Genomic DNA, 22,756 nt, shown 5'->3' with positions numbered 1-22,756 from the left:
TAAAACATGCAGATCAAAGGACGCTAGGTGTAAAAAAACTCAATAATAAACAAGTACCCATTCTAGATGTCAAGCTTTGAATTACCCCTATTGCAGACCAGCAATAACTGGTGAATTATCACTAATGTCAAATTCTTAATATACAATATACATTCATGACACTATTTCAGAGCCACGAAATCAATAGTTTTAATGGAAATTAATAGTATGCACCACACACCCTTTGTGATTTAACTGTTCAATCTTATGTTAGTTGCCCAATCAAGAAAAAGGGCACATGTTCCATATTATTGAATAAAATGAGTGTGGTCTTGACACACTCTAGAAATGACATAACTGCAAAAAAACACTGATTTTAACTTGAAAGCCAATACCATAAAGGATTCCAAATTTTAAAAAAAGCTGAATGTCACGAAAACAGTACTGTGTTTTTAGACAGAGAAATTTTGCTTTCTTAAATCTAATATAAGCTACTTTTCTTCACTAGAAGTATGAAATATTTAACATATTCAAACACTAAAAAATCTGGTAGACACATTGTCAACATGTCATTTTAAGTGTATTTGTCTCCATGGTTAGCAAAGCCTATAATTTGTTTTATATTTAATGGATGTTTTCAGACTGCCTGATGTTCCACAGCATACCAGCAGAAGTGAAATTCAAGGTAAAGTTTATTAGAGATATTGGCTAACCTCTTTTAAAATAGACATCCTTGTTATTTTACAAACTGTAATCAAAGATGACACCTTTTAATACATTATACATCCATTTGTATGGATTCACAATTCATTTAACAAACAGAGTTTAGCACTGTATCCAAAAGACCTAGAGCTGACTTTGCATTGAGATACCTTGAATTTGTGATTCATAAATGAAAATGATTATCTGTCTGCAAAATGAAGAAGTATATGCAACTGTTGGTGCTATTCACACAGCTATTCCAACCTATCAATGATGGTGTTACTTGTATAATTAACACTCAGTCTTAGGTTAAGATTAACTAATACAAACATAATTTCAATTAAACATTTCATTATCAGTCAGATATATAACTCTAAAGGGTTATTACAGAAAATAACATACATTTGTTACTGTGGACTACAAAATCAAAGAACTGTGTCTGTGATAACATATGTATGTTATATGTTTCAAAGGGACAATATTCATCATTAGTTTAGTAAAAATGTATACAAGTTCAATTGATATTACTATTGTCTTTATGTATACTTAACTACAGAAAGATATAACAGTTTATAGTTTGTCAATTATGCATAGTACACCTATGTTATTACAGAAAAAATATGCCTGTAATAACTAAAGGGTGTTATCACAGCTACTCCAAAGCATTTGCTCAGACATACATCATGCTTAATTACAATTTATTTTAATTCATTGTAAGAAATAATGACCAGAGCATGTAATGAGGTTCTGTGCAAGCTTCCCAGTAATCCCCAAGTGTCTCATATAATAGGTTACATTCCTTTAATAACTAAGCCTTCTTATTACAGCTAAGTCTATCTCTAAAAAGCCTTGTCTCATTGATTTACCATGGTTAATCAAAAATGTATTAATCTAATTTAAAAATTAGTTATCAAGGCTATGCATTTAGTTTCTGTGCAAAGTCTTAAGAGTTCCCTAGAGCCCACTATAGATTAAAATATTTTACAAATAACAAACATATGTTATTACAGATTTAGAAAATTTAAGGAATAAAGAGTAGACACCTCATGAAAGTATCTGTAATAACACATGCAAGTTATTTCCTGTAATAATCCTATAGAGTTATATCCCTGACTGATTATTATAATTCCAAAATGTCCATAATGCATTAATAAATGTTTCAAGAAAGACAAAGTATGTTAAAAAAAACCTTTATGATTGAATGCTTTAAGAGAGGGGCTTCTGTATTTTGTAAGCATGAAACATTCATTCATTGTTTTATTTGATAGTATAATGATTTGTATTTTATTTGATAGTATAATGTTTTGTATTTGATTTGATATTATAATGATATGTATTTTAGGTTTAGATAAGTTGTTAACAGGACCTATACAGAACAATTTGCCTTCTGAAGAACAAATTGTAAGTTTACTTATAATTCAGTGACAAGAAGAAGATTTGTTTTGATTCAGAGATAGCGCTGATATTGAAAGAAAATTTATTTAAAAAAAGCTGAAGTTTTCCTGAAACGGGACTTCATATGTCTTTTTTATGCCCCACCTACGATAGTAGAGGGGCATTATGTTTTCTGGTCTGTGCCTTCGTTCGTTTGTTCGTCCGTCTGTGCGTCCGTTCGCTTCAGGTTAAAGTTTTTGGTCAAGGTAGTTTTTGAAGAAGTTGAAGTTCAATCAACTTGAAACTTAGTACACATGTTCCCCATGATATGATCTTTCTAATTTTAATGCCAAATTATAGTTTTGACCCCAATTTCATGGTCCACTGAACATAGAAAATGATAGTGCGAAGTTCAGGTTAAAGTTTTTGATCAAGGTAGTTTTTGATGAAGTTAAAGTTACATCAACTTGAAACTTGGTACACAGGTTCCCTGTGATATGATCTTTCTAATTATAATTCCAAATTATAATTTTGACCCCAATTTCACGGTCCACTGAACATAGAAAATGATAGTGCGAGTGGGGCATCCGTGTACTATGGACACATTCTTGTTCAATCTAATTTTAATGTCTACACTTGTTAAATATAGGCTAGTTTCTTGTGTATAATTTGGAAATTAGTATGGCGTTCATTATCACTGAACTAGTATATATTTGTTTAGGGGCCAGTTGAAGGACGCCTCCGGGTGCTGGAATTTCTCGCTACATTGAAGACCTGTTGGTGACCTTCTGCTGTTGTTTTTATGCCCCACCTACGATAGTAGAGGGGCATTATGTTTTTTGGTCTGTGCGTCCGTTCGTTCGTCCGTCCGTTCGTCCGTCTGTTCGTTCGTCCGTCCGTTCGTTCGTCCGTCTGTCCCTCTTCAGGTTAAAGTTTTGGTCGAGGTAGTTTTTGATGAAGTTGAAGTCCAATCGACTTCAAACTTGGTACACATGTTCCCTATGATATGATCTTTCTAATTTTAATGCCAAATTAGAGATTTTACCCCAATTTCACGGTCCACTGAACATAGAAAATGATAGTGCGAGTGGGGCATTCGTGTACTGAGGACACATTCTTGTTTTTCTATGGTCGGGTTGTTGTCTCTTTGGCACATTCCCCATTTCCATTCTCAATTTTATTTTATATCAAAGTTATTATTGTAAAATTAAAGGAATATGGCTTTGACATGAAAAGGATCAATTCATACTTTTAATATGGATTCTTTGAAATGACAGTAACTTGTAAATTGATAAGATTTGATAGGTCATATACAGTGCCTCATCTGTTCACCTACCTTTACAGTTGTGTAGCTAGGTCATTTTTACGTGTACGCCCGAACCTTGTTGAGGGGCCTGAAGGCTCAAGCGGATCCAGGCCAAAGAACCTGTTGGTAGTAGATTAGCAGGGGTGAAGCCTCCGGAAGTTTATGCGTTATCGAGAATGACATATTACCATTCCTGTCAATGAAAACTCATCAATAACAACATTCTTTAGATTAAAAATTGTTTCTTTTTGATGTTTTATCTATTTATTGTGTTTATTTGGAGTTTAATGACGGTCATTGGCTTATACCAGTTACTTTCAAATATGATTAAAGCCTTAGGGGGCCGTGGGGTAAAGCACTCAATCAACGAAAACACATTTTCATGTGCAAATGTCGTAAATGAGTTGTTCAGGTGAAATATTAAAATTTGTAAAGGGTTCTCTATGGAACCCTGGTTCTCGCCTTGGATTTCTCTAAGCGAAAAATAATTTATCAGTCATTCGGTATCGTGTTACCTTAAAAATTAACCATAAAAAAATCTTCAATAAAGTTTCATTAAATTCGACGAATGTTTAACAAAGTAATTGACATGTAACACATTTTAACCTCAGACTGTAAATGCAAAATGAAATTCCTTTTATCCATAAATTACGGGAAAACTCATCATATATAATTTCGTCATTATACTCTGACGAATATTTTAAAACTTTAACAACATACTGAACCTAAATGTACATAGTTATAATATTGTCACCGCTGGCGAAATTTAGGATCGAAATGTCTCGCTTTTGCAACATAAATGGCAATGGCTCGACAAAAAATGAAAACCGCATATCAAATCTTAGCACTTAATGAATTGCTTTAAAAAAAGAAAAGAAAAGTGAGTATAGAATTCAAGGTATATTAAGACTTTGACAGAAAATGAACAAAAATATCATATGATAAAAATGTTTGTCTCTTTTATTTGCAATTACAAGCCATTAAAGAAAGACATAGAAGGTTGATGTACTATTATTTAATTCTTTTAATTTTATTGAGATGATTTTATTTTTTTTGCCAAATTCAAGTGTACGCCCGGGCGTTTTGACGTAAACGTAGCTACGCGCATGCTTTACACTTTACTTCTTATTACTGGAATAATCCTGATAAGAAAGTTGACGTTTGTTTATAAACAGATTTCTAATATTAGATGTTGAACTGCCTGTGACAAGGCAAGTAACATGAAATCTGTTAACCTTTTGATATGCATCTTTGAGTTTGAATAGTTATTTCCAAGTTATTTCTTCAAGCAGGACTTGAAAAGTGTGCCTATGATAGGGAAGAAGTCACTGTCAAGTTGAATTAACTGAACAAACTGAACAAACTTCAATTATTTTTCTTAATTATGTGTAAAACCCATTTTCGTTTTGGAATTAATGGTTTCAGGTTTGAGGGTCCTCTTTCAGCAAGGTCTTGGTGGGTCCAATCCCATGACAAGAGTCTTGCTTGCTGATAGCATGTTGATATACAATGTATATGATATATAGAGATAAACTGTAAACAGCAATAATGTACAGCAAAATGATCAATTAACCCCTTAAGGAGTTATTGCCCTTTATAATCAATTTTTAACCGGATTTTTGTGACAAAAATGTAGGTTATTGATTTGGGGATGTACGGCGGGCGGGCGGCAATCAAATGTTGTCCGTGCATTAACTCATGAACCGTTCAACCAAAGCTTTTAAAATTTTAATATGTTTTTACTGACAACTATACGAAGGTCAAGTTCAATAATGGCGATTTTGACTTTTACCGTTCAGGAGTTATGGTTCTTGAAAGATTGAAAAATGCAGTTTCCAGTCGTGTCCGTGCATTTATGCATGAACTGTTCTACCAAAGCTTCCCAAATTTTAATATGTTGTTACTGATGACAGAATGGAGGTCAAGATCAATAATGACGATTTTGACTTTTACCGTTCAAGAGTTATGGTTCTTGAAAGATTGAAAAATGGAGTTTCCAGTCGTGTCCATGCATTTATGCATGAACCATTCAACCAAAGCTTCTGAAATTTTAATATGTTGTTACTGATGACAAAATAGAGGTCAAGTTCAATAATGATGATTTTGACTTTTATCGTTCAGGAGTTATGGTTCTTGAAAGATCGTAAAATGGCGTTTCCATTCACGTTGTTGCATTTACTCATGAACCATTCAATCTAAGCTTTTCAAATTTTAATATGTTGATACTGATGACAAAATGGAGGTCAAATTTGATATTGACGATTTTCACTTTCACCATTCATCAGTAATGGTTTTTGTGATATTGCCAGGACACAAATAAATTTTAATAAATCCGGTTTGCTGTCGTTGTGACAGCCTCTTGTTAACAATTTTCATAAATTTTGTAAATTTTTATTCGTTTATGATATGCACATAGACCAAGGTGAGCAACACAGGCTCTTTAGAGCCTCTACTTTTTCTAACTCTTACCTACATGACCTACATTTTATGCTTCATTTTCTTTTTGTTATTGTTTTTGAATTTTATGGCTGGGTACAGTTGACATTTACTTATTGATCATTATACCCCGCTTTAAAAAAGGGGGGGTATACTGTTTTACCTCTGTCTGTCAGTCCGTCCGTCCGTCCGTCCGTCAGTCAGTCCGTCCCATGAAACTTTCGTCGCATTTTTCTCAGGAACTACAATACAAGGATTTCTGAAATTTGGTTTCAGGGTTTATCTAAGTCAGCTATACCGTGTGATGCGTTTTCAGATTGATCACTTGACAACTTCCTGTTTACCGAACACTTGTATGATTTTACACATGATAGCCAAGTTGAAAATTTTCGTCACATTTTTCTCAGGAACTACAATACAAGGATTTCTGAAATTTGGTTTCAGGATTTATATAAGTCAGCTATACCGTGTGATGCGTTTTCAGATTCATCACTCGACAACTTCCTGTTTACCGAACACTTGCATATTTTTACACTATTAATATTATCCACTTGCGGCAGGGGTATCATCAGTGAGCAGTAGCTCGCAGTTTCACTTGTTATTTCTATCTTTCTACATTAACAGGAATCAGAATTGCCGTTATCAGACGAGAATGTTCCATTCATACAGAGTGGTCCCAATCACACAATATTGCAAATTGATGATATGGACATGACAGACTGTTTTGAAAAGTCAAAGTCAAATGTAGAAAAACCTCTTGTTGATGACTTTGGTGACAACTATGGTGCATCTTTTTCCATTAATAATTTGGATGCCAAATCATTTCTAACAAGCATAGGAAAACCTGTTTTGGAAAAGTAAATATACACATATAAAATAATTAGTGGCGCTAAAACTTTAAATGTTAAAATTTGAGCAGACAAAAGTGTGAAAACTGAATTTTCTGGTAGAAATACAATGCAATAAATATTACACAAAGCTAAAACATGTGAACAATAAGATACAAAGGCTGAGTTTGACGCAATCTGTATGTTAAAAGAACAATACAGTTGCAGAAAACCAACAAAAAAAACCTAGACAAAAACAATATGGAGGATTTAGTTAATCCCTGACATACATAATCTTAATCATAATTTTATTTTTAATCACTTCTTTAAGATAACCTCATACATCAGTCAATAGTTAAACAATTGAGACAAAGCATTGACAGAGATTATGAAAATAATTGGAAAGTGATAAGATCAAGTTATCTGCTGCACCATTAAAATGGTACATTTGTACAGATATATATTTAAACTTATCAGTCAACTGTTATAAAAGTAAACCGTATTTATTTGTGTAAACTATCAGTATGTTCTGTTTCGTTTCATGCAACATTAATTTTAAATGGTGAAAGCTATCCTTGAAATGAACATTTTGCTTTTTTTTTTATGTCCAATCAGATGTACATTGCACTGAAATATGTTTTTTTTCTTTAATAGTATTTCAGAGAAGCTATTTTTACCAGAAAAGAAGTTTTCCAGTCCTGACAGCAACAACATGTATAAAGTGGAACAAGAATCAGATTTCCATACATTGATTAATACTTCAATAAACAAGTACACAGCGTTAAGTACGAGTGTGACAACAATAGCAGGAGCCTCTGTAACATTCACCACGAATGTCACATCACGCAAACCTCTCACCAGTATCAGCGACAGATCAGCATTTACACCTATAACATCAGAATCATTTAATCCACTGGATGAGGCTGATAGACCAGTTTCTAAAGTTGATGGATTATCATTCTTAAAACAGTTGACCTTCAAAGCATCTGAGTCACCTCTAGATAAATATGAAGAAAGGACAATTGTGTTTGATGGCAATGACATGGAAGAGACTGAGGTTCTCACAAAATGTATTCAAAATAGTGAACCATTGTTTTCAGAGTCTGTCAAAGTACCTAGCTTCTTGAAATCAAAGATGACATCAGAAAGAAGCAACAAAATGTTTTTTGGGCAGGGCAATGAGATGGGCAACCATACAGTGTTTTTTGGGGAGGATAACAATATGGAGGACACTGAGGTTATACGAAGCCAAATCAATTTTGATGCACTGCCTAATCAGAAATCGAAAAATACATTTCTCTTTGATAGTGTGAAGCGGAATGAAAACATTATGGCTAAGGATGAGACAGAAAAGACCCAGATATTTGACAGGGGACTTGATATGGAACAGACTGAAATGTTAACAGGAAAACTGAATTATAATGAATGTCTCAAGACTATTGGCACAGCCAAAGCCACTTTGTCTGATAATAGTTTAATGGAAGAAACTGGTCTTATTACAGGTAAAATTGATCTTGTACATTCAAGTAAACTTCTTGAAAAAAATAAAACTGTTTTGTATAAGAATGATGACATGGAAGAAACTAATGTACTAACTAGTATCAATCCTGTGGGATGTCGAAAGTCGTTTGGTACTGATAAAAAGAACAAAACGTGTTTGTTCCCAGATGGCAATGATATGGAACAGACAACTGTGTTTACAAACAAAATAGAACTTCCTGTTCTGAGTAAATCAAATAAACAGGAAGACACAAAGATATCAGATAATAGTATGGAAGAAACAAATGTACTTGCACAAAAAATTGAATTACCCAACAGGGCAAAAAATATAGATATATCAAGAGGTGTCAGCTTTGACAATAAAACAGTGTTGTACCATGAAAGTAATGATATGGAAGAAACGCGAACTGTTGCAGGCAAAATTGATATTATCACAAAATCAGATAAAGAGCAAGAAAGAGAGAATAGAACAAAAATATTCAATGAAACAAACTATATGGAAGAAACATGCACAGTCACATCAAAGTTGAGCGAGCTGTCATATGTTAAAGAAAATAAAACTACCATCTTTACAGAAAACAATGGAATGGAAGAAACCTGTGCATTGACATCTAAAGTTGAATATCTGTCTTGTGTTAAAACAACATCACTTACAACAGGAAATACCATATTGGATCAAGCTGATGGAGATGTGGTAAATAGAAATTATAAATCGCCCACTGTGGGGAACAATACCATAGTATTTAATGAAGAAAATCAGATGGAGCAAACCAGACCAATAAATACAACAATCAAACTAGATTCCAAGAGCCAGAGTTCTAAATCAATGCATTTAAGTGAGGGACTGAAAAATAAAACAGTGATTTTTCCTGATGATAATGAAATGGAACAAACTCAAGCATTGACAGGAAAATTAGAGATGGGTTCTCATCTTTTGAAGGATAAAACATTGCTGTTTAAAGATAATAATGAAATGGAACAAACTCGAGCATTGACAGGAAAATTAGAGATGGGTTCTCATCTTTCTAAGGATAAAACATTGCTGTTCAAAGATAATAATGAAATGGAACAAACTCAAGCATTCACAGGAAAATTAGAGATGGGTTCTCATCTTTTGAAGGATAAAACATTGCTGTTTAAAGATAATAATGAAATGGAACAAACTCGAGCATTGACAGGAAAATTAGAGATGGGTTCTCATCTTTTGAAGGATAAAACATTGCTGTTTAAAGATAATAATGAAATGGATCAAACTCAAGCATTGACAGGAAAATTAGAGTTGGGTTCTCATCTTTCCAAGGATAAAACATTGCTGTTTAAAGATAATAATGATATGGAACAAACTCAAGCAATGACAGGAAAATTAGAGGTTGGTCTTAGTAGTTCTCCTGATAGTGAAGATAAAGATACTAATCAGCCAGATGTCATTAAAAGGTTGTCGGAAGCAGACTCTGATACAACCCAAAACAAGACAGAGCAATTCAAAGATGGTGAAGAAATGGTATATACAAATACAGGTGCAGAGAGGTTAGAATCGTTAACAGAAAATGACATTGTTAAAAATAAATATCATCAAGACATAGAAGTAATTAGTCAAAATCATTCACCTGGTTTGAATATGTTAGAGCCTGAGGTAAATTTAACCAGTGAGATTGAAAACTACAAAAATGTTGGGAAAAATAAGAAAAAAGGAGGAATATCAAGTTTGATTGACAAAATGAGAAAGGATATGAATGGAGAAAATGATAAAAATTCAGATAACACTGAAAATAGAAGAGAAAGTGCCAGTCCAGATATAACTGATGGTTTCTTTTTTAAGTATAAAGCACAACTAGAGAGTGTTAAGAAAAATGCAGAGAATTTTAACAATGACTTTAATGGTGGCAATCTAAATTTAACAGATATGATAGAAAGAATGGACAAAAATGCATGTAAGAGCTTGGGCTTACAAACACGAACTCCTAGTGGTAAAATGTTTGTGACATCCAGAGACTTTTCTTCTGAGGTGAGACCACCTCTCAGAGGAAGTACTGTAAAGATATCCGAACGTGTTACACAAACAGAACATAAAACAACTCATGAAATGGGTCAGCATCAACCAATGCATTGTTCAAAGGAGTTATTTTCACATAATGGTCCAGACTTTGAGAATGGAGAATCTCCCCTGCCAATCTTAGAAGCCAGTACCAACATCACAGTAAGGGGAAGATCAAAAAGTGATGGGAGGGCTGACAATTCATTGGGTATTTATTAACCTAATTTATATTTAGTTTTATTTTTACTTACACCTGAATTGCCTGTTTAACTTCAATGTACCTGAATTGCACTGTGTACTCAAATAACATCAATTTTGCAAAAAAGCTTGGGAAACCTTATTTTTTTTATGCCCCACCTACGATAATAGAGGGGTATTATGTTTTCTGGTCTGTGTGTCCGCTCGTCTGTTCATTCCATCGTCTGTCTGTCTGTCCCGCTTCAGGTTAAAGTTTTTGGTCAAGGTAGTTTTTGATGAAGTTGAAGTCCAATAAACTTGAAACTTAGTACACATGTTCCCTATGATATGATCTTTCTTATTTTAATGCCAAATAAGAGTTTTTACCCCAATTTTACGGTCCACTGAACATAGAAAATGATAAAATGCCAGTTTCAGGTTAAAGCTTTCGGTCAAGGTAGTTTTTGATGGAGTTGAACAGGGATGGGCACGATTACTGACAAATGTAATCGATTAATAATCGATAACATGAAATAATCGATTACTTAAATTTTAGTATGTAATCGATTACAATCGATTTACAATCGATTACTTTATCAAAAGTAATTACATTACTTTTCGATTACTGTCAATTACATACTTCAACATTTCAACAAAAAATAACATGAGTAAAACACAATTATATTGCTCAACATTTGTATAGTGGAAATTAAGACCTTTACCAAATGCATCATTCAAAGCATTGTTTCTAAATCATAAGTTAATAGCTGGTTTTTTTTATAGATCAAATCTCATGATGAAGATTAGAAATATTTAAAAAATCTTGAAATTTTGACTTTCAACATAAATGAAAGATGTCCTTGTATTAATATTGCAATAATCACTTATTCATAACTAATTGTTTTTCAAAAATTTAGCTTTCTTACTGACTAGGGTTAGCTTTTTTGTTTTTACTCTTAAAAAAAATATTTTAGCATATAGTTAATTATAATGTTTAAGGAAATATAAAAAAAAAGTAGAATAATTAATTAGTTGAGGTAATTTTTAAGATCAAAATTTATTTTTATGACATGCATGATTTAAACCTTTTGTTTGGGTAACCACCCCAATTACAGATTATTTAACTGCCACTGGAGTACAATTTATAACCTGGGGCTAAATATTGTAAATTTCCTTCTTAATTAGACATAAGATAATTGAAATAAAAACAAAGTATGTTAGTTATTGATTAGAAGACTTTGACCATCTCATTAGTAAAGGCAAGAATGTTGTTAAGATTTGTTAACTTATCCAATCAAATTATATACAAAAAATATTTATAGTGTCAAAGGGATACATATCTATTTCTAAAAAGAATTGCAATGCATTGCCATTGGTTCATTGTTAAAAAGAATTTTGTGTTCTTTTTTAATTAAATTTATATAGATGTATATCATAACATTTAAGAAATCAACTGTTTATCTATTATAAGCTTTAATTTCAACTCTGATTGAAAATAATGTTTTCAGGAAATTTAATACAAATAAGCTTACTACTTTTAAAAAATGTAGTACAGAACTTAACGAAAGACAGACACATTTCTTATTTAAGATCTATTTTATTATTTCAAATCTATTACTTGTTTTAATATTAAAGCTCTTGAATTATTGACAAGCACATACACCCATTTGTTTCAAAAGCTAGATATAAAGTAAATTTAGGTAAGGGATCTGGTTGCTCATAATGCAGCTTGAGACAATAGACAATCTTTCATGATAGACATAACTCTATTCATTCAAAAATTCTTTGCTATTTTCAGAGTTACCAGGTGGAATAACAGATATATATATGCCAGCTGAACTGTTGACCAGTACTACAATATCAAGTGTTCCACCCGAAACAACAAACTACCAGCTGAACCTGACCTCTAGCAGTGGTGCTATCATAGAGTCTGATAGTAGCCACTCTAATCTCACATGTAGTAGTGGGTCAAGATCTATCATTGAGATAAATATGGAGGATTATCTTAAACAATCTATGGTCAATATTTTAGTCCTATACATTTCTTACACTATAGTTTAAAACTTTCATACACTGTTTATTTATTATTTTTAGAAATAATTCAAGTAACCAGTACAAAGTAATATCTTGATGGAACTAAATTTTGAAAGAGCATGACACCCAGCCATTATGTGTTATGGTAGAACTTATGAATAGAACTTATATTTTACTCATGAAGATAGTTTTTTTCTATAACAATATGATTTAATACACATGTGGAATATATATCTATAAGACAGCAACCAAAAGCTTTAATACACATGTGGAATATATACCTATAAGACAGCAACCAAAAGCTTTAATACACATTTGGAATATATAACTATAAGACAGCAACCAAAAGCTTTAATACACATGTGGAATATATAACTATAAGACAGCAACCAAAAGCTTTAATACACATGTGGAATATATACCTATAAGACAGCAACCAAAAGCTAAAAAATAAACCAACAGAAAAGATGATTGATTGTTGGTGATTAATACCACTTTCAACACTATTGGCTTTATAAAAAACTAACATTCCTAGTCAATTGAGATTTTGGAGTTGAATGCACCTTCCACACACAGTGTTTGAACTCAAAATGGTAGATAAATTTCATTAGTATATTAAAATAGCTGAATTACTTTTATAGAGAATATTTAACGTTAAAATCTGTAGGTCTTGATCTTTTGCAAAGTTACTCATTCACTGCAATTTGTTTATATAATTGCCAACCTGAATTTATTTCATGTCTTCTGTGATGAAAAAGTGTTTGATTTAGACTTTGTCAGAGGATATATGATTGATATTCTTACAAGTTTCACCCTGTTTGTTCTATGATAATTTGTTACTATTTTGTAGATGAATGACAGTGATGATGGTTCCATGACAGTAGAACATTTCTGTAGGAGGATCAATGTGATAGTACCATTTTGGTTGAAAGAAAGGAGTCAAATGGCAAGACAGAGCATTGCCACATTAAAAGTAAGACATTTGACCATTCCAATCTGATACCTATCTCTTTATATTTTCTAAGTCTTGTTTTTTTTTAAAGTCGACTTTTCAAAATTAAAAACAGTAACAGCTTTCACAATGTATCGGTCTGCATGCTGCTCTACAATTTTTAATCATTTAGCTGAATATTCTGTAGATTTTCTCATCCCAAAGTTAAGAGTTAAAATACTGTATATATATGATAAAAAAAATATGTACATGAATTCCAAAACTTCTAGCACAACAGAAAAAAACCCCATTAGTATATATGTTGAAGATCTACAGATAATCATGTTAATTTTGACTTATAATCTTATTTATAATTTAACGCTTTTTTACTTGTAGAAAGTAGATAAAGACAGCATCAGGGGTCAGATTGAAGCAAAATATGTCCATGAACCATACATCAGTGTATACAATACAGTGATAGAACAAGCTAAAGAGAAATTGTCTGTGTAAGTTAGATGATAATAGACTTTCAATCTAAGTACTGTAGTTTACCTCCCCTGATGGAATGGGTGATATACTCAAATGACTGTTGGATAAGATGGGTTTTAGGGATTTTCATGTTGTTGTTTCTGGATTTAAATTAATTGTCCATTGGCTAAACTAGGGATTTGGGATTATTTTGGTTGTTTGAAGTAGAAAAGGGATTATGAATTATCGAAAGAAACATATGTAAATTTTTCTGAGTGCCATAGTTATTTTGGCAGCTTTCAATGTTAATTTCAAGTATCAAAACCTATTGTTGAATATATATATTCCTTAGGTTAAAACCACAGACAAAAGAACTACTTGACACTATTAAAGAGGAGCAGCCAGCAGTGTTTGATGTGGGTATGAAGGGATCAGAAGAACAGGTATACAGTAAAACGTTATACAATGTAACCAAGTTGTCAGACCGAAGAAATTTGTTGAATCTATTATTGGTCTTTAATATGTGGCATAAGATTAAGCAGATTCATAACTATTATTTACACATACTTTTTTTACTTAAAACATCACAAATTTAAAGCCAGTAACAAATTCACACATTTTATTGTTGTTGACAGCAAACATTAGCGTTTATACTGGAAACAAAAACAAATTTGGAAGTTTGTTATATGTATGGTAATTTACACTGACTTACAATAATAGTCTAAAGGCCAGGGAATGACAAGGATGACTAATTGATTGAAAAATATCAATGGAGAAGGTATAACCAAGCCACTGTTTTGGCTACTTGAATTTAAAAATTAAAAAGTATTGTAAATCTACAGAATATCACCCTTCAAATGTTCATATTGGCGTTAGGGTTTCACTTCTTGCAAAACATCAAAATGTCCAAAACCGCTTAAATTCAACTTAAATCTAAATTAAACTAGGTTTGCAATTTACAAAATGTACCTGCTAACGGCCAGATATTCTGTCCATGTTGTCCAGCTTCCTCCATAACAATGAAAATCATTTGCAAAGTCAGCTGAAAGTGGTAATAAACACCAACAATTAATCAGTCAATTAAAGAATATCACTTACAGACAAGACCTCAGCAACAAATGATTCTTGTAGATTTATGATGATATTGAATAGAAGAAACTAATCTGAAACTTACCTGGCAACCTCCAATATTGTACATCTATAAATCAAGTCCAACTAAATTGAATGTTCTAAATATTAGACATTTCTTATTAAAAACATGTCTTGTGAGAGCTTACTTTTATTTCTTTCAGAAATATGAAATGAAAGAAAAAGTAACTGTTATGAGAAAATATTGTTCAAAACAAGTGGATAAGAAGTGGAAAGATATGAAATTACATTGCCATGAGCAATTTTATGACGTTATAAAGGTATTTATTTAGTATAGCTTGAAATCTTTTAGTATTGTAATTATATGAAACATTTGTTCTTGATGAAATGCTTTGTTGCTGCTTCTCTGATTAATAATTTTCCTGAAATTTCTAAATCATAGTATCTTTTGAAAAAAGGGGTGTTTTCAAATGTTTTATTTATTTGTTTTTATTGAGAAATGCAGAATATTGTTTTCATTGCCAGCCATGGTTTACCCGTAAATATAAAAAGTAAACAACTATTGATCTTTTAAAGTTATTTTTCATGGTCTAAATAAATCCAGTTGCACAATTCATGTTCCTACTACGCACCTCTTGTTACTACAACTTTAATTATTTACAGGAAAAACGTGAGAAATTGAGTGAAGAAGTAAACGGAGTGGTTCAAGCTAGTGATACTATACAAGAAGAGCTATCAGTGTTGTCAAATGGTAAAAATGAATATAAGTTCGAAGTTTATTTTTTGTTGTCTGACCATTTGTTAAAGATAGTTGGCATTGATAAAGATTCTAACTGTGTTTTAATTCTGATCTAGAACAAGATATTTTCACCTGCAACTGTGACATACTTTTCTAAAAGAGTTTTCCTCTCTGTCAATGTTTTATTACTAGTTTTGTAATCTTCTGTAATTTAAGGTATAGAGGCCACTAATATAGGGCTTGATAAGGGGCATTCTTCATTTAGTTTTATACTTCTGTCCTCTCTTAAATGCAATTGAGGGATGTGATTTTTTTTCATAACACACCTTGATATGGCATTGTTTTGACATGGAATTGCAGGAATTAATATAGGAAGCAATGGGGTCATGAATGAGTTGTTTTTCTTCTGATTAAATGAAACTATAAAGAAATCCCTAGAAATACTAATCTGAATGTAAACAGCAAAGTATTTTCAATGTACAAAGTTTGATCTGGTTGCCTGTAACCATGACTAACTTTGTATGTATCTAAATATTTGTTCTGTTTGGTTCATCATATGTATTCATATTTGGTTTTTAAACTTTGTTTATTAATATTTCAGTTTCAAATCAGTTAGATAAATTGATCCTAGAATTAGAGCAGAAACCTCTACCAGAACCAGAAGACATAGAATATCTAAATTCATTAGATCAAGAAGTTAAACAAAAAGAACAAGGTAAGTTTGGAAGGGATGTAGTTTTGATTAATGGCCTGTTGCATTTTTTATCCAAAAGCTAGATGAGTAATGAAAACTACAGTGATGTGATCCTGTTATAGTTGTTAGACTTCAAGAAATGAATTATACATGGATTTCTAATGCAACACTGTTTGTAATGTTCTTTTTGATTAGATAACGTCACCAAATTTCATGGCATCAATATACATTTTGCTATGAAAACGTATGCACTAATGTAGACGAATTATGACAGACTTATATGTATGATTTGACGTTGTTAGATACATTAGAATTGAAATAACAATTTTGTATTATTAGCTCCAACGGCATCAATTGGTGATTGGATGGTGGCAAATTAAGTCTACGGGTGACATGTTAACAGTTATCTTCTTATTACCAGTGTGACATACAAATTCATAATTCTTATTTACTGTGGATTCATTAATATTCGTTGGATACCAATTTTCGTGGATTTCGTGGGTTCCAGGGAACCACGAATTTAAATGTTCAACAAATTACAAATTCTCTACAGGAATGAATGCAGACTTTACAAAACCACGAAATTAAATATCCACGAACATGTAAATTTTTCTCAAACCACGAAAATTGGTATCCACGAAAATAAATGAATCCACAGTATAGGCATTTACATTAATTTCACCTTGAAAATAGCTATTTAGAAGGTGAAATATGAAACATATAAACACAGCAAAAATTGTTAAATCAGGCATTACTTATAATTGAACAGAGAAATTCTCAACAGTCAATTCCAACCTACTTGATGAACTTGAAAATTAAAAATCAAACATCAACTTCAACTTCAACCTCAGCAATATAAAAGTGAAAGCTACCTTTTTTGCCATTTTCATATCATCTGACAGAAATATTAAGTGTAAGCTTTTCTCCATGTTTTGTGCCTTCATTCATCAGAAGCAGTAGTTAAGAATCATATCTATAAATTAAATATAAGAAGATGTGGTATCAGTGCGTATAAAACAAATATCCATTCAAGTCGCAATTTATGAAAGGAAATCATTACAGGTCAAAGTACGGTCTTCAACACTCACACCAAACAAATTAAATCTGTATTGCTGGTGGAAAAGAAGCTTATTCTTATTCAAAATATGGATAAGACATTTCTGTGTATTCACACTTAAATTACATTTACAACACTCAGAGGGAGTCTCATACTATAACATAATTTAAGTCGCCTACCATATCTTACTGACAATGTACGTAACAGATTGCATTTTAAATTACTAAAATAACAATTGTTTTCTTTTCAAAATATTTTTAAATTTATTTCAGAAATGGAAGGATTAAAGGAAACTCAAGTTGATCTAGAGAGGTATACACATTTTAATTATTTTTTTTTCTCCCTCTTAGTTAAACTAGGGGTTTGTTATTCCCTAGGATAGTTTTCCATAGATTCACCTGCAAGTTACCTGTCCATTTAAACTTTTATAAGTTCTATTGTCCCATTGAACAAATACAACAGGTATTGTTCTCTGTATAGTTTATTCACCAGGACCTTTAAATTTCTTCTAGGAGAAATATATCACATTGATTAATTTACCTGACCAAAAAATTATCTTTTTTTTATTGAAATACTTCTATAAACGCACATAAACTGTAGAGTGGGGTGCTCATTTTTCGCCGGGGACACAATTTCGCCGTTTAAGGATTTTGAGGTGTAAAAACTTCAAAGGATGGCTGAAATGGTAGAAATGTACCCGTAAATTATATTTTTATAACAAATATGATATTTTTTTAAACTCTGACAAAATTGCGGCTCCTACCGAAAATAACCGAAAAACGGACAACGATTTTCGGACAATTTCCTGAATAAAAAACACGATTTCAAAGAAGTATTTCTAAGTAAATATTTGACTGAATGCCCTAATTTTGAATTCTTAAATACCTTTGAAATGTCTGCTATTCATCTATTATGCAATTGATTTGATAAAAATTGTTAAAAGCTGCGGTTATTTGGTTTTAAATAGAAGTGTAAAAACGGCGAATATGTGTCCCCCATTGACAAAACATCCGGAAATTTCAAACACTCTTTAATCTAACTTTTCAGATGATTTTCTGAAAACAAACCGGTTTTCAAGCTTAAGTATATTTTGCATTTGAAGTTATCTTCATATAGAAATATCGGTATACTTCAAAAACATTTAGACCTGAACATAAACTGTAGAAAACATGGAAAGATGTGGCGAAAATGAGCACCCCACTCTATGCAATATTGTATTTATTCAATATATCATTAATATATTTTCAATCTGTTCAATATAAAATCTAATTTAATAATAAAAAGTTAATTTTTAGACACATTTTTTAGTATTTTCCAATGAATTTGCATGTTTTTGTTGTTGTTAATTTATAGACTATGTTTATGAAGACCTTAATTTAAAAATAATCATATAAAATCAACTTTTAATTTTTAAATCAGTATTAATCATTGTTAATATTGAACACATTAAAAACGAGTTTTTGGTATTGAATAAATACAACACCACATGCAGTTTTGTGAGTCCTTACTTAGTATTGGTATTAGTATTTTTTCATCATTGACAGTTCAATTTTTTGTTCAGGTAAATTAATCATTGAGTGATAGCTTTCTCTTGGAAGAAATTTAAAGGTCCTGGTGAATAAACTATACAGAGAACAATACCTGTTGTATTTGTTAGATGGGACAATAGAACTGCCAAAAGTTTAAGTCGACAGGTAACTTGCAGGTGAATCTATGGAAAACTATCATAGGGTTCGCTATAAATGAACTAAAATACCCATGAGGGTCTCACATGGTTAGCAACTAGTTTCAACGACTTGTGAGAATTAAATTGAAGACAAAATATGAGACCTCTGCATATTCACATAAATTCAACAAATGATATTCTTTCAAACATTTTTTAGCAAAAATCTTGTAAAATATCTACAATCCATTATCATGATTATCATTTGATGATAAAATGCAAATTTAATCTCAAATTTTATATCAACATGGTCTAAAGTTTTGGAAGATTTTGCAATATGCATGTAAATATCAGTATTTAGGGTTTACAAGAGGAAATTAAATTCGAAAATTGCTTCATTGTCATCATACAAGTATACCTAATTTGGGTATTGGTGAGTTTCTGACATGCTAGCATAATTTTTTTTATTAAGGGGCTAGCTGAGGCCCACCTAAGGGTGTGCAGGATTTCCCCCCTAGGTTGAAGACCTATTGGTGGCTTTTGACTGTTATCTGCTCTTTGGCCAGGTTGTTGTCTCTGACATATTCCTAGATGTATATATAGATAATGTTATTTAAAGATTTGTGATTAGATTTTGATATTTGATCTGATAGTTATATAATGACTAACATGAAATTTATGTTAAATAGAGAAAAACTGAACCTACAGACAGAAAAATCAAAACTACAGAGAGAAGAAGAAATTATAAACAATGAAGAGGAGACAGATGACAATATAATGGTACAACTGGAAATTCAAGAATTAGAGGAAAAATTTGATACCCTTGAAAGGTAAATACACTAACATGACTTTATTAAGAAATATCTTGCAAATTTGGATGTTTTCGACTATTGCAGAAATTGATATTTTATTGTACTGTTTTATCAGACCATAATTTTTTTGGTATATTTGGGGAAAAAATGCATGAATAATATGTAGCATGATACAATTTAAAATTGAAATAAAATTGAGAATGGAAATGGGGAATGTGTCAAAGAGACAACAATCCGCCCAAATAAAAAACAACAGCAGAGGGTCACCAACAGGTCTTCAAAGTATTTTACTTAATACATAAAATTGATAAGTCCTCACAACAGAAATGAGGAATTTCATTTGAATAGTTTGTATTTTTAATCAGTTTTGCTTGGTTTTACTATACAGTGTGAAATGTTTTCAGATTTATCACTCAACAACTTCTTGTTTACCTCATACTCTGAGGAAGGCAGCTTCACAGCAGTAGCTCACAGATTCACTTGTTTATTTTAAATCATACCGGTAATTTTTACATTTATTTCAGTTTGACAGAATGGATTATTGAAAGTTATGAAGATGATTTCATTACATTTTTATTTTACGATGATACCTTGCGACTGTCAATTAATAAACAAAGAGAACCAGATAATGGACAATCAAAAATAGCTTCAGCCCATGTGCAATCATTATTACAAGGTCAGTTTTATTATTCTAATTTTTATTCTTCGCCAATGATAGTAAGGGTCATTATGTTTTCCAGTCTGTGCATCCAGGGCCGTAAATTACATAGAAGCATGTAGGCAGTTGCCTCCTATTGCAAACCGAGATAAAAAAAGAGAAAAAATGTAGAAAAAAACACTGAAAAACAAACAAATGGTTAAAATCATACTTTATTTTAATAGTACTTGTTGTTACTCTTACGCTTATTAAGGAGGTTGAGTAAAAATATTCGATAGAGCAAGCATTGGAAAGCAATGTCACGCAATTAAAACATGGAACAGGTGAACAATGACGGAAAGCAGATTGTGTAGTCTCTCTATGCAACACATACATCTACATAGAAGTCACAATGTTGCAATATTGAATGCATATAAGTGCTAAAGAGATGGGATTCGACCAGGCACAGAAAAATTCCTTTAGCATTTGACAAAGCCTAACCGAATAAAACTTTCAGTGTAAACAAACTGAGTTATGCTATAATGATTTGAATTTGATAATTAAAGTTTTGTTAAGTATGCATTTTCATTTTAAGGTTTGAAAGTTGTGTGTCTGAAATGATGTAAAATAGCTCCATTTGGACAGTCAAAAAACCTTATAAACCATAAAAAAAAAAATTCAACTTCAGGGGGCATTTCATTTTAAGTACGCATATTGGTTCCCTAAAACTTAGTAATAATAGCTTTTGAATAGTCATTAAGCAGGACAAAGGATAAAAAAGATCTTACTTTAACCGCACACGTAATCTAACTTTGGATAATAAATATTTCCAATATATTCCAGGCGCTTATTTATTGAAATATTACATAAATTTAACAAGAGGTGAATTCTGGGGAAGTACATTGCATTTTCTGCATAAAAAGGTCCACAAAATTTTTCGCCTAGCTCTGCTTGGCGCACCTCAATATTGGTTCCCTAAAACTTAGTAATAATAGCTTTTGAATAGTCATTAAGCAGGACAAAGGATAAAAAAGATCTTACTTTAACCGCACACGTTATCTAACTTTGGATAATAAATATTTCCAATATATTCCAGGCGCTTATTTATTGAAATATTACATAAATTTAACAAGAGGTGAATTCTGGGGAAGTACATTGCATTTTCTGCATAAAAAGGTCCACAAAATTTTTCGCCTAACTCTGCTTGGCGCACCTCAACTGCCTCCCCTTATAGGGAAGACAATTTACGGCCCTGGCATCGGTCTGTTGGTTTGTCATGCATCAATTAAAATTTTTAGATGGGTTAATGTATAAGTACTTACAATAGATCATAAGTAGTTGGTGCACCAATGTTGCATCTGTACACCAATGTTGCATCTGTACATATTGATGCCAGATATAAACAGTATACTGGTTAGTTAAATTCAGTTCTTTCTGCTTTTTTACACTTTTATTTAAAGATTCCTGATTAGACTACAGGGGTCACCACACCAGGCTAAGTGATTTGTCGCTCTAGGTTCCTACTTCTCTCTAGAGAAGCTCCAGGGAGAAGTTTATGTCACCCTCGATTTTCAGTAAAATTCCCCAATGTCGCCTCATGTTTACTGAGAAATTCTCGATTCAAACGTTAACGACCATTATGTATTGAAATACAAAGCATGTTTTCCCCAAATTCAGAACTGATTTCTCTGGGATAGTATCATACTTCAAGATAAAAATTGCTTGCCCAGTTGTACTAAAAGCAAGAAAAAAGAAAAATCTCGATTTTGTTGTTTATTGTCCACCATCTTTGTTATTGAAAATTGTAGATGGTGCCATTTTATCTTTTCAACTCTCATCATTTAACTTATCCATATTGATATGGACTTTTAATTTTAATTTTCTTATATTTACTGACAATATGTGATGCCCCTAAAAAAAAATCAGATTTCTTTTTAAACACGAAATATTATCAACTGGTATACGCTTGTATTATTACTACGTACGTAGTTTAGTACACTGCTGGGAACCAGCACAACGATTATAAACTACAAAACGTAGTCGGTTTTTCTTTCAGGATTTTGTTTTACAGACTGATACATGTGCTTTGCTTTATTTCAGCTAAAGGTCCTTTAAACAATATTTCAATGAATATCTGCTCATTTATTTGATTAGGAACGACAATATTTACTTCTAAAGTCATATATTTTTGAAAAATATAAAGTAAGAATTTTGACGCGGATCGAATCGTATTTGTTTTTGATTTACAAGTACCTTTTCAATTCCAGACTTTTCCGATGTTACTTTTTGTGATTTA

At 31.8% G+C, this 22,756-nt stretch overlaps 1 protein-coding gene across 1 annotated transcript in view; it reads left to right on the top strand.

Annotated features, from left to right (window-relative positions):
* The window catches only part of LOC139517231 (outer kinetochore KNL1 complex subunit KNL1-like), a 34,421-nt gene that overhangs the window by 5,543 nt on the left and 6,122 nt on the right, over positions 1 to 22,756 (top strand). The window contains exons 7-20 of the mRNA XM_071308012.1: positions 621 to 664; positions 2,024 to 2,082; positions 6,422 to 6,654; positions 7,279 to 10,367; positions 12,135 to 12,355; positions 13,221 to 13,343; positions 13,698 to 13,807; positions 14,122 to 14,212; positions 15,062 to 15,178; positions 15,522 to 15,609; positions 16,199 to 16,312; positions 17,621 to 17,660; positions 19,701 to 19,841; positions 20,348 to 20,499. Coding sequence (XP_071164113.1) covers positions 621 to 664; positions 2,024 to 2,082; positions 6,422 to 6,654; positions 7,279 to 10,367; positions 12,135 to 12,355; positions 13,221 to 13,343; positions 13,698 to 13,807; positions 14,122 to 14,212; positions 15,062 to 15,178; positions 15,522 to 15,609; positions 16,199 to 16,312; positions 17,621 to 17,660; positions 19,701 to 19,841; positions 20,348 to 20,499 — 4,622 coding nt within the window. The remainder of the gene's footprint in view (positions 1 to 620; positions 665 to 2,023; positions 2,083 to 6,421; positions 6,655 to 7,278; positions 10,368 to 12,134; positions 12,356 to 13,220; positions 13,344 to 13,697; positions 13,808 to 14,121; positions 14,213 to 15,061; positions 15,179 to 15,521; positions 15,610 to 16,198; positions 16,313 to 17,620; positions 17,661 to 19,700; positions 19,842 to 20,347; positions 20,500 to 22,756) is intronic.

Source organism: Mytilus edulis, chromosome 3 (genome assembly GCF_963676685.1).
Source record: "Mytilus edulis chromosome 3, xbMytEdul2.2, whole genome shotgun sequence".
Lineage (NCBI taxonomy): Eukaryota > Metazoa > Mollusca > Bivalvia > Mytilida > Mytilidae > Mytilus > Mytilus edulis.
Note: the sequence above shows the minus strand (reverse complement) of the source record. Positions and strands in the feature narration are given on the sequence as shown.